At 44.1% G+C, this 13661-nt stretch overlaps 1 protein-coding gene across 1 annotated transcript; it reads left to right on the top strand.

Moving 5' to 3' along the window:
- The first annotated feature begins 578 nt into the window (after positions 1-578).
- On the top strand, positions 579-12661 carry spsb3a (splA/ryanodine receptor domain and SOCS box containing 3a). The gene is made up of 7 exons (XM_080905371.1): positions 579-755; positions 1491-1700; positions 7784-7967; positions 8051-8238; positions 8335-8437; positions 8528-8653; positions 9226-12661. The coding sequence occupies exons 2-7, from the start codon at positions 1575-1577 to the stop codon at positions 9615-9617; spliced, it is 1119 nt and encodes a 372-aa protein (XP_080761497.1). The 5' UTR covers positions 579-755; positions 1491-1574; the 3' UTR covers positions 9618-12661.
- The last annotated feature ends 1000 nt before the right edge of the window (positions 12662-13661 follow it).

Here is a 13661-nt window from a genome sequence, read left to right as displayed (position 1 = left end):
AGATTAGATCAATAGTTTGTTTCTATCCTCTAAGTTCAGTATGTAGCACATGTCTCAAGCATGCACCATGAAAAATGTCAGAACCTTTTTGTATTGACTGTCACATCTATTTAATTTATAACCTATAAAGTCCATTAACAGAGGCTGACCCAGAGTCCTTTAAGCGGGCACATTTACACTCAGAGTCTCCAAAAAACCCAGTTTCAAAATATGTGAAAACCTGAAATGTGTGTTTTGTTGTGTCAAATAAGTAAATAAGTTGTAGAAAGTTAAAAACTTGTGATTTATTGTTCAAAATGTGCAAATCAGTGATAATTCATCCAATAAATCATGACACAATGCATTCGCCTTCAGCTGGCTTTATGGGCGTTATTGGTATCGGCAATAAGGGCCTTCTATTTACTTGGTGTCGGATCGATACCAAAATTTGCAGTATTTTACCACGTTAATGCCCTAAATGTTCTCCACTGCGGTGGATAGCTGTTTTTACGGCTGAGTATAATGACTCCAGTCACTCCTGGCTGCTGAGATGATGACAGGAGTCTGTCATGTGTGCAGAAAACTTCCTGCGCCGCAGCTCCTCCTCAGCCTGCCTGTTATTGTTTACGGTCGCACTCATGAAAAGTAGGTCATGGAAAACAGAAGCCCGGCGCGCTGTCTTGTCTGAACTAGCTTGTAATACGAGACACTCAAGGGGCGACGTCTTTGCGGGTTTAGCGGTTTTTATGTAGAAACTGAATGTGACCAACAGTCAGGTAATAAGAACGTCTCGCTTTTATTTTTCAGCAATGGTAGAAGCGTTAGCTAACGAAAGCTAACTAGCTAGCCTAAACAGGTTTGACCGATTTCTTGATGCATGTCATCAGATAAATTGCGACCTTATGTGCCTTAGATGTATTTCCCGTGTTGCAATGTAAATACGTATCGATAATAACCAGTAAAGTACTTCTGACCTTGTTATTACCAGCTAACATGTTCATACATGCGCGGCTCTGCTGGCTAGCCACGTAGCTAGCTTTAGCTGTTTGTGTTAGTTAGTTTAAAAAAATTGCTATTTGTGAAAAATAGTCTCCTACATAAACAAGGGGGTAATAATTTTTACTTGTGATATAATTTATTTGTGGACAAAGTTAGCCTATGCTAATGGTGATGTGTGTAAGCGTTAGCCGATACAGAGGGGATGTTTCAGTGGGATACGGCTAATGCTGCTCTGAAAATGCTTTCTGAAATGTCTTAAATAACATATATTAAACATGAGATTCGAGGTCGGGTTGCAGGATTAATTTAAAATATAGTACTACAAATGCGTGGTGTAGGAAATGTTGCCATACAGACAAGCCAGGATATATGAATAATACACATTATACGTCACACGGGGTCTGCAGACAGATGCACGCCTCTGTCGTTCAGTACTAAAAGCAGCTCAGTTAATGTGAGTTCTTGTTTTTTTGTTTTTTTCAAGATAATCATATTGCATTGTTGTCTTTCAGCAGCTGGACTGATGCTGTTCTTCCAACATCTGGACTAAACCTCAGCAGACTGGCAGGTTCTTCCTACAGTGAGACTCTGCTGCCATGTCCAGGAGAAGCAGGAACAGTCGTGCATGGAGATATGTGTGGGGAGGCATACGGAGGGATGCTGATGCCCGGGCCCTTGTGTTGGCTTCTGAGAGTGAAGAATGGAACTATGATCGCCTTGAGGTTAGGGCTGGGCGATATGGCCTAAAATCCATATTACGGTATAATTTGAAACATGTGTGGTAACGATATATATCGCGATATATTCTTTTCTTCTGTATAACGTATTTTGTACACTATGAGGCACACTTAATGTCGTGTTATTCAATTATACGCGGGTCCACTGTACGATTCATAACCACACTTTATTTTCTTGTTCTTGCTCTGCCCCACATAACATAACATTCTATACAGAAACACACCGGTCTCGCCCTCTAGCTGCCATCAGCCTAACTACACTGACCGGCTGCATTAACATCTACTGTACAATGCAATTACACCACATCTCCCCTTTCTAGAATCAATGGGTAGACTACCATTGACTCACCAGACCTTAGAGGGTTATTCTGCCTCTGTGGCTGGAAGGTCTGGTCCTGCGCTTACCTGTAAGGAATACTATATAATGAAAATCTTAACTCTAATTAACCCGTTAAGTAACACAAATTCTTACATGCTAACTTGTCACACCCCCTGCATTTCCCAACTTCTGAACATGCATATTTGAAAATGACAACCTTTTAGCTTTTACACTTTTACCCATATTGTGCAAACAATACTACGAAAGAGGGGTATTCTTGTATAAAACAGTCCTTTCCATCTTATCCGTTATAAGTCCAATCTGGTTGGTCTCACAACCACTCTTCCGGATCTGGTTCTGGGTGTAGATGGAAGCTCTGGAGAAACTGTCTCTGGCATGTCCGTGGAGCACTGCTCCCCGGCTTCTGCAGATTCTGGCTCCCCATTATTGCTCTCAGTTTGGTCTGGAGAGTGTTTCATGGGAACAAGATGCCGACGATTCCGCCTAATTGTCCCACGAGGTCCCTCCACGAGATATGATCGTGGTGTGGAGTGGCTGCCAATAACGGTGCCGCTGGCTCTCTGGTCTGTTATCCACACTTCTTGGCCTGGAGTGAGCCTGTTGAGGCTGCGTGCGCGATGACGAAGGTTATATGACTGTGCCTCTTTAGTCCTCCTCTCCTTTTCCCTCCGGGTGACAATCACACTATCAGGAAGTGCGGGGTCTAGCAGAGATGGCAGTATTGGCACTGTGGTGCGAAGCCGTCTCCCCATCAAGAGTTGGGCTGGACTATAGCCATTCTGCAGTGGGGTGGCTCTGTAAGCGAGCAGAGCCAAGTGTGGATCAACAGCTTTCCGCAATAGATTCTTGACAGTCTTAACTGCTCGTTCGGCTTCGCCATTGCTTTGGGGATATTTCGGGCTGCTTGTAATGTGACAGAAGCCATACACTTTTGCAAATGTCTCAAAAGCTGCCCCTGAAAACTGTGGCCCATTATCTGTTACCAGCTGCTCGGGGATCCCATGTCGTGCAAAAATCCCTTTGAGATGATGGATCGCGTCCTCTGACCTTGAAGGTGTGAGAGGGGCAATCTCAACAAATCTTGAGGCATAATCCATGACAAGAAGGTAGGTTTTCCCTCTCAGCATAAACAGATCGGCTCCTAGCTTTTGCCACGGCCGCCCCGGATACTGTGATGGCATCAGCGGTTCTGTGTGGTTTTCTCTCACTTGGCAACATGTCCGACAGTTAAGGACAAGCTCATTTATCTGCTGGCTTAGCCCTGGCCACCAAACCGACTGTCGTGCTCGCTGTCTGCACTTAACCACTCCCTGGTGACCTTCGTGCAGTCTGGTGAGCACATCAATTCTCATAGTTGCAGGTATAACCAACCTGTCCCCTTTGATTAGCAGACCATCATGTACGGTGAGGAACGCCCGTTCTGCCCAGTACAGTCTTAGCGCTGGTTCGCTGTTGAAATGTGTGGGCCATCCTTCCTCACACAGCTGCATCACGCGAGCACATACGCTGTCCCTCTCCAGCTCTTCTCTCAGCTGCTCCAAGAAATTGTTGCTAGCTGGCAGATTATCCATCAACATGTCCACGTAAATATTTGTGCTCTCCAACAACTCCTTGTCTTGAAGTGTTTCTTTTGCTTTCACTGGAGATCGTGAGAGCGTGTCAGCTGTCCACAGGTGTTTGCCTGGTACATGCGAAATCGAGTAGGAATATCGCATGAGGCGCATCCTAAAGCGTTGAATTCTGGGAGGGAGCGCATCCAGAGTTTGTGCCCCCAGCAGACTTAGCAGCGGCTTATGGTCTGTCTCCATTTGAAAGTGTTTGCCAATAAGAAAGTTGCGGAACCGCTCACAAGCCCAGGTCAGACCTAAAGCCTCCTTTTCAACCTGAGCGTATCTCTGTTCCGTTGCAGTGAGGGAGCGTGACGCGTAGGCAACGGGTCTCCACTCCTCGTCCCATCTTTGAAGCAGCACACCCCCTAAGCCATACGATGATGCGTCCGCTGACACCTTGCAGTCACGGCTTGGGTCATACATGGCCAACACTGGCGGTGATGTGAGCGCATCTTTCAGGTTCTGAAATGCTCTAGCCTGGTCAATGTCCCATCTCCAGCAGTTTTTCTTAGACAGTAAGTCTCTTAGAGGTTTGTCCTTCTCTGCGAGCTGTGGGATAAACTTTCCAAGCTGGTTAACCATTCCCAGAAAGCTCCTTAACTCACTCACACTTTGTGGCTCCTTCATCTCCCTCACAGCCTGGGTCTTGCTTGGGTCAGGGCTGATACCGCTGGCTGAGAGAACATGCCCTAAAAACGTCACCTGCTGTTTCGCGATGTCGCACTTGTTAATGTTCAGGGTGATGCCAGCTTTTTGGATCCTGCCCAGCACAGCGTGTAGGCGAGAGTCATGCTCTTCCTGCGTTCTGCCCCAGACCAGCACGTCGTCCATGTGGCAAACCACCCCTTCCATACCATCTGTGACCTCTGTGACCATCCTGTTCTGGAAATGCTCCGGTGCTGAAGCAATCCCGAAGGGCAGTCTGTTGAAGTAATAACGCCCAAACGGTGTGATGAAAGTGGTGTATTTGGCTGAGTTTTCCGTCAGAGGTATCTGCCAAAACCCCATGTTAGTGTCCAGCTTGCTGAATATGCTGGCACCAGCCAATCTGCCCAATGTTTCCTCCACCGATGGCAGTATGTACTTCTCTCGACACACCGACTCATTGAGGTGTGTAAGGTCGACACATATGTGTACATCTTCTGTCTTCTTCGGTACCACCACCATGCCTGAGCACCAATCAGTTGGCTCCTCAATCCTGCTGATCACCCCTAGTTCTTCCATACGGGCCAGCTCCTGCTTAACTTTGTCCATCAGAGGCAACGGGATTCTCCGTGGCGTCTTCAAGGAAAAAGGTTGAGCTCCAGGTTTCAGTCTGATGTCGTACGGCTGACGTACTTCACCGAGACCACTGCACAGCTTTGGGTAGCACTTTTTTAGCGTCTCTATAGTTATGCTCTCCAGACGAGCCACAAGCTCCAGCTTGCTAATAGCAGGTCTCCCCAGCAAAGCAGTGTGCAGGTGTCTGATGACAAAGACATCCTCAAGTATTTCTTTGTCTCCCTTCCTCAGTGCAAGCTCACTGACACCAACGACATCCAAACGACTCCTCCCGGGACCCAGCAGAGCCTTGGTTGATTTGTGGAGACTGGGGGGGTGGTTGTGTCTGTAGAGCTCCTTAAACACCTTAAGGGGTAGGACTGTCACATCGGCTCCTGTATCAATTTTAAATGACACGTTTTTGTTGTTTATGCTTAAGTCGACAGTCCACGGCTCACCCTCACACTTAACACTGCCCAGGAACAAACCATGTTCATCCTCTTCAACCTCATGCACTGTTTTTGGTGCCCTGCATACACGCCTGTAATGTCCTTTCTTTCCACATGCATGGCATTTCACTTCATTCGCTGGACAATCCTGCTTTGAATGGGATGGAGCGCCACCACATTTCTGACAGGTTGGCCCTTTTCTGCCATCTTCTCGGAAACCACGTGTTTTAGCTTGACGACTATCAGTCTGGAGCAGTTTGGTTCTAACAGGCTTACGACTGATTTTATGCACTCTATCTACTGACTTAGCATCGCTAGCCTCACCTCTAGAGTCACCTCGCAAGGAGGATTGTTGTCGCTTTACCTCTTCACTTTGCCTCGCCATGTTGATAGCCCTCTGCAAAGTCAAATCTGGGTCAAGCTGCATGCGTTCTGACAGCCGTTTGTCCGTGAGACCGACAACGAGCCTATCACGTATCAGCTCATCATGTAGCACTCCATAGTTGCAATGTTCTGCTAGCGCATACAGTGCTGTCACAAAAGCATCCACTGTCTCATTGTCTCCCTGTCGGCGCATATTGAATTTGGCGCGCTCATAGATCACATTTTTCTTCACAATGAAAAAAGCCTGGAAACCATCACGTACCCCCTCGTACGTTGTCCTTTGCTCCGCTGTTAAACTCAGACCGCGAAGCACATCGTCCGCCTCATCTCCCATGCAGTAAATCAACGTGTTGACTTGGTTTTCCTCCGAGCTGACGTTCAAATTACTGGCGAGACGGAATCTCTCGAACCTCCGTATCCATTTGGACCACTCCTGCGGTTTTGAAAAGTCGAAGGATTCCGGTGGCTGGATGCTGAATGTCGCGCTCGGCCCCGCCGGTGCTCTCTGTGCAGTCTCATCCGCCATATTCTCCCCTCGTTATCCCGCGAGCTCCGCCAGACACAGGTTCGTTCAGTCGAGGTTATATGGATCAGTACAGGACTTCTGACACCATGTCGTGTTATTCAATTATACGCGGGTCCACTGTACGATTCATAACCACACTTTATTTTCTTGTTCTTGCTCTGCCCCACATAACATAACATTCTATACAGAAACACACCGGTCTCGCCCTCTAGCTGCCATCAGCCTAACTACACTGACCGGCTGCATTAACATCTACTGTACAATGCAATTACACCACACTTAAAATCCTTTAATTTTCTCAAAAATCGACAGTGCGCCTTTTGTATGAATTCTGGTTGCGCTTACTGACCTCGAAACGATTTTATGTGGTACATGGCGCAGAAATCTGTCAAAAATGTTTTAGTACGACTTTGGTAGGCTTGATGGATTGCTGGAGCATTACGGCTACCTTGCGGAGTAATCTGGCTCCAAAACTCCATCTTCTTCAGGTCCCAAAGTCAAACGAACACTGCAACATCACTGAGAGTTAAAAACTGTCTAAATTCTTTAATAATCTTTAATAAAATGATCAGCGTTGCTGCTTTACCAGGTGTAACAATTAAGTTTAACATCCAGGCGTCCATGAAAACTTAAAATTTATTAAATTCAACTGAGTTAGAAGTTAGCAGGAAGTTAGCTCGCTAGTTTCCACCTAAACATGATATGCCATGTTCTGACTGAGAGATTTCTGAAAAAATTAAGATGTACAGTTCTGCTATCACTTCCAACATAAATGAAGACCGAAAACTAAACAGCAGTGACGTTTGTAGGGTTACTGAAGTTGAGCTAGCTGGTATATAATGATATGCTACGTGATTGCTAGCAAAACAGCTATGTTAGCATAACATTAGCACAGTGAAGCTGAAGGACTAACTTTTTTCCGCTCGATAAAAGTTAACATGAGGGTTTCTGCTGGTTAGGGACAAATGCAATTGCATGGCAGGATGCTATAAACGGACCAAACTTCAGTCAGGAGAACAACTGAGATAATCCATCCACAAGGTTAGTCATTAATATACTGCAACAACATGGGAATAGAGCAGCTGCGAGAGAATTCAGCATTAATGAATCAATGGTACGGAAAGTGCTTCATCTCTTTGCTATTACTATCACCCAGCATAATTTGCAGATGATGTTGTTTGCAGCCGCTGCAATGCTTTCGACCAAAACAGGTGCAGCTTGATGACACCATCAACATGCGCTATCACGGTAGAGCGGTATAGTCAAAATCTCTACCGTTGGCCAAATTTATATAGTTTCTACCGTATACCGTTTATACCGCCCACCCCTACTCTAGATGTTTCTATGCTGAAAGGATATTGATGGAAAGCATTGTTTGCCTCCTCCAATGCAGCATCCCCATTTAGCATTTTTTCGTAGGCTGACAGTGAAGTCTGTGCATAAATAACACTGCAGACAGTTCATTTTGCTCTTTTTATTTCTTCATTGTTGCTCCAAAGTACGCAAGTGATTCAGACTCTGAGGGAGACTTTTCAGCAGTGATGGTCCCACCGGTCCCCAGCGCAGTACCCGTCACCGGAGAGTCCTACTGTGGTTGTGATTCCCAGGCAGAGACCAGCTACAACCCTCGTCTGCGAGGCTTTCTCCAGGTTAAAGACTGCCACTGTGGAGAGGATGACCAAGGTACATGACAGCTGGGGCAGGACACAGTACATCATCTTTTTTTATGCTCATTATTATTTAATAAATGACTCGTTATGTTTCAGATTTTGATTGGGTTTGGGATGCCAACAGCCGATCAACGGCAACATTACTGAGCTGCGAAAATCGCAAAGTGAACTTCCACTCTGAATACAGCTGTGGTACAGCTGCAATCCGTGGCTCCAAGGAGCTTGCAGACGGGCAGCACTTCTGGGAAATTAAGATGACGTCCCCAGTGTATGGAACAGACATGGTAAAGCTCGACTTCGTATTTTCCTTACAGTCACCAAAAATTGTCCTAGAAGCAGAAGAAATGTTTATTTGTGCCTAAATGTTTATTTCTGCGCAGATGGTTGGTATCGGTACATCTGATGTCAATCTGGACAAATACAGACATACCTTCTGCAGCCTGCTGGGAAAAGATGCAGACAGCTGGGGGCTTTCTTACACTGGTAACTTAAACACAAGTGCCCCTGATATAACGGTAGTTGCTCAAAAGGGTTTTTATATTTTAGACATCATTGGTTTTGTTCATTTTCCAGGGTTGTTGCATCATAAAGGAGACAAAATGAACTTCTCCTCACGTTTTGGTCAAGGTTCCATCATTGGAGTTCATTTGGACACGTGGCACGGCACACTTACATTCTTCAAAAATCGAAAGTGCATAGGTTTGTGGAAAATTTTCTACTGATTAGATTACATAAATACTAATTTATTTCTGATTTGTCCCTGGTCACACAGGTCTACAAAATGAGCAGCAAACGGCTTGGAACCACAAACATCCTTGCAATTGCTTTATTTGATAGCAGATTGCTTCCTTTGCCTGTAGTTTGCACAGACGATGCAGATTTATCTGCAAAAACTCACCAACTACTTTCCAAGAGGTAGTGAAAGTGGGAAAAGTTGAAAATGCTAGAAACCAAAGCAATTATAAGGAGGTTTTTGGTGACCAATCTTTGCAGCCAGTTTCACCTAGCAACTGGTGGCAACCTCCAGCAACCACTATAAGTTCATAAGCCTTTTTCCATTTTAACTGCAGGTTCCCAGTGTGTTGTGGACCAGCTTGTAAGCCTGTGTGACTCAGCCCTAATAGGTCAACTGTATGCAAAGGCGAAAGAGTTTTTATAATCATAAGAAACAGATGCTGTTTAGTGGAGACCTTGTAATATCTTACAAGAATGTGAACTGCAGTGTGCTCCTGAAACTCAATAATACAGGTTTCTCGCCTGTCTTGATCCAGGAGTTGCTGCTACAGAGCTGCAGAATAAGAAGTTTTATCCAATGGCGTGCTCCACAGCGGCAAAGAGCAGCATGAAGGTCATCAGATCCTGCTCTGCACCCACCTCCCTGCTGTACCTGTGCTGTGCTCGTCTTCGCCAGCTGGTGCCAGACTGTATAGACATCCTAGATGTGTTGCCCCTACCACCTGGCCTGCGTCATTTGCTCCACAACAAACTGGGTTGGGTGCTCAGTCTTAACTGCGGCACAATGGAAGAAACCCCAGATGGGGCTGAGCAGTCCTCACGTTTGCCTGTCCCCGCCTTGGCAGGACCGTCCTCCTCTGAGAGCGACTCAGAGGGTTGTTCGTCCGATCCGGAGGCCTGTCAGAGGAAGAGATGCCGCTGGACATGACTGGGCGACTCGCATCCTACCTCCCTGGCAGACATTAGTGTCCTTTGGCATCTGATGTAGTGTTACTGAACTGCCTCAAGCTTTCTTTATTAGTGTCGTCTGGAGAAAGTAACGAGGGCGGTCGAGCGGAGGGAACTAAACGTCGGTGGAAAACTGTGATCTTCTCTCATGCCATTCTTCATGCTCATCACATGTCGAGTATTAAAGCCAGCTTCAGTGAAAGGTGAAAATATACCATGTTATTTTGTTATGGGTGGATGTGGTGGTCATCAATATGGGGAGGGTTAAAAAAAACAGATACTGTATAGAAATTTTCTGTATTTTCATCCCGTATCCTGCATTTAATGTCTGTTTTTCTCATTTTAAATGTTGTCAGTGAGTTATCAGAGGACTTTGTTACTTGTTTCAATGGCATCTGCAAGTTTCTCCTATGTTGCTCAGAATCAGCTGATATTCTATATTTTGTAACTACTGTTCGCTCCTTAAATGCTAAAAGTTAACAGTAAATGAACCTGAGTGCACTTTGCAGCTTTTAGCCTTAAAAAAAAGCGATAACGTTTGAGCAAAGCATGCACCTCTCACGACACATCAGATAATCGTCATTTCTTGAAAAATATCTGTTATATGCTACATTCACGGAGACATCATCCATCTAGCTTCCAGCTTTTTTTTTCCTTCTAAAAAGCTGTGTGCATTATTTAGTGTAGCCTTTTAATGCTGATATTTTAACTTTTTCATTGCTGTTACTTTTTATGTTTTAAAAGTCAAAGTTTCTTTCTTTCTAGATCCATCATCAAGCTATTATTTTGGTATGTCTGTTTAAAAAAAAAGTCTTTGTCAAAGCAGCTTTTCTGGCCCCGAATTAAGTTCAAGCTCTGTGTTTTAAATCCACTCAGTGCAGTGGATGAGCAGAAAATAGGAAATATGAAATTGTGTACAGAAAGATATCCATCCTCCTGCTGTGTAATCGGCTCCCACACTATGTGTTTAATATGAATACGGTTCACTTTGTCCAAATATGGGTTTATATGGCTAAAGGTGTCATCATTGTGACAGACTCAGTGCTACTACTGCTACAATGACCATTGAGACTGAGACCATGCACAGTGAGGTCGAGGAGTCTGTGAAAAGGATTGTTTTGGCTCTGTTCACCACCACAGTCGATCTGAAGTGAAGCAGTCAAGCTGTGACTGAAGTGTAGACGTATCAAGAGACTTAATATCCTTTTTTTCTCTCATTTTCAATGGCGATCGTGGCTCAAGAGTTGGCAGTTCGTCTTGTAATTGGAAGGTTGCCGGTTCGAGCTCCGACAGTCTCGGTCGTTGTGTCCTTGGGCGAGACACTTCACCCGTTGCCTACTGGTGGTGGTCAGAGGGCCCGGTGGCGCCAGTGTCCGGCAGCCTTGCCTCAGTCAGTGCGCCCCAAGGTGGCTGTGGCTACAATGTAGCTGCCATCACCAGTGTGTGAATGGGTGGATGACTGAATGTGTAAAGCGCTTTGGGGTCCTTAGGGACTAGTAAAGCGCTATACAAATACAGGCCATTTACCATTTAAAAGTAACACGGATGGGCCTGAGATGTCTTCGCCTACATCTTATTTTCCACTCAGGCAGTGGACGGAGCAACATCACCTAAACTGCATCACTGCCCAAAAACCTGACTGTAGCCATGTTTTGATTGATTCATCGATTATTGGGACATTATACCTTTTAGAAAAGGTTATGTTTCAATAATCTCCTGGGACCATAAATGGTAAAAAAAAAAAAGATGGACATAGCGTCACCAAGAATTTCTGCTGTTGCCGTCTTGGCATTTTGGTATCCAGTGCAATGAGAAGGAGGTGGAGTTGACTATAAAAGCGCATGTGAGCATGTCCACCTTTCTTACACATGCAGTGCTTAACAAATTTACCAGACCACCAGTCATAAAAAAGTCAACCATAATATTCAACCACTAAAGCTTAAATAACTGTAATTTGGCATATTGTTAAAAATTAATTATGTGCTTTGCTATTTTTTTCTGATTTTTTAAAAATAAAACAGTAAATATTCTAAAAAAAGTCCAATCATTAGGATTTTGGTAATCCTGAGTACTGATAATTTAGGGCAGCTGTGGCGTAAACCTTTCACTGGGAGGTGATCTGAGAAATTTGCTAAGCACTGTGGAAGGAGTCAAATTTACAAAATAGATTTAATGCTCTTTAGAACATTAAATCTATTGCAGCAAAGTGTTTACAGATCTCTCAGCAGGGGGCGCATTTCCCCAGAGATTACTATGGGACCAGAAGTCTTTTAGGAACCACAGGTATCGCCCCCTGGTGGCTTCTGTTCAGACCTGAGACACTTAGTCCATCTTTTATACTGTTGATGGCTGGGACGTACCATAAAAGAGTAAACATGCATGCTGCAGCTGTGTTTTGCAGCTTGCCCTAATATATACAAACACTTTTGTATATAAATGTTTTTCAGTATAGAGAAGCTGAGAGTACTTGATGAGTATTTGAGTGTTCATGAATGACAGCCTGGGGTACGGTGAGACATGTGGGTCAGATATGTAAATAGATTCTCTGTAGTCGCAAACCATAATAATGAAACATTAGTGTTTTGCCCAGAGGTCAGACACCCGTTTCTGATGTCCTCAAAGTTCCTGGTTTCAGTACAGTGATACAAATACCTAAGGTACTATGCAACACAAGCATTCTCTGAGGCAGTGGGTGAGGTTAGGGAGTCATTATGGAGCAGCAGGGATAGTACCAGAGGACCATGCTCATCACTCACGAGCCACAGATCATTTAGTTGAGTCTTTCAGCCGCCTCGTCCTCCATATAGAGTAATGTAACCACCAGGAAGTTAATTGTGGTCCAGCAGATGAATTTGTCTTCACATTGATGCATCAAAGCACTTTTTTCTTACTGTTTTACTGTAAATTCTAAGTGTTTCTTCTATACTGTGTCATATTATTAATACTGTATGTGAGGGCCTTCACTTGCCTTTCTCTGTATCAGCATGATTTTCAGCTGAAAATAAAATGAATGCTAAATATGCAGCATGGGCTCCATTCGTTCATTTAGTAGCAGCAAATTCGTTTTTTGCTGGCCAATTGGGCGCTTGTTAAAGAGGTCGGGTTTTTGTTGTGAATGTTTCTGCAGCTGACAGCGACTCGTTGCTGTTTGTGTCTCATTTCTCACAGCACACTCATCTTCCCCATCCTCCTGTGTTCTTTAGTAATGACGATAAGTCCTTTGTTTACTGTCTGGTGTTAATCTGCACTCACAGACACTTTGTTAGGTACACCTTAGTGGTCCCAAGTTTGGCCCTCTGTTGCCTGCAGAACTACTTAGTTCATTGTGGCGTAGATTCAACATTTAACATCCTAAAGGTGCTCTGTGGTGACTGGAGAAATCTCAGCAGACGAGCATTTTCTGAAATGTTCAAAGCTCCCCCCTCTGACACTAAGAACCAAAGTTCAGAGTCACTTAAATCACCTTTGTTGATGCTCACTTTAAACTTGAGCAGGTCTCTGTCTACATGCCTAAATGCATTTGCATTTCAGAATATTGATTATTGATTATTATAAATGCACATTAAAGAAAGCTTAACAATTAATATTACATATAGTTGAAAAGAAGTTTCTTTTCTTTTGGGGGGTTTAATTTTGAAAATGACTCACAAAATATGTTTTCACCTGTCATTCATTTCAACTGCCTGTAAATTTTCTTTGCGTTTGGTTTAAGGAAAAGGACATACAGCAAGCAAAATTGGACTAAGACAGACGGGCTAGTGGCTCTTGTGGTCCTCCATAGAGGGGGACTAAACGGTGAATTATTGAGATAAGAAGGAAGGAATATCGATATTTATAACAAATAAATTAATACATAAAGTTACTTAAATGAAACGGATTTGTTTGGAAACTGAGTAAACCCACTGCATCTTAAAAACACATTAATTGGTGGTTTTGCTTTTAAAATACTTTGTATTTACTGTGTTCGTGTGTGATTGCCTGGCATACGTTTTATTGGCTAATCTAAGCTCTCTTATAAAATGAT

This window comes from Rhamphochromis sp. 'chilingali', assembly GCF_963969265.1.
Source record: "Rhamphochromis sp. 'chilingali' genome assembly, chromosome: 15".
In the NCBI taxonomy this organism is placed as follows: Eukaryota; Metazoa; Chordata; class Actinopteri; order Cichliformes; family Cichlidae; genus Rhamphochromis; species Rhamphochromis sp. 'chilingali'.
This window is presented reverse-complemented; position numbering and strand designations above follow the sequence as displayed.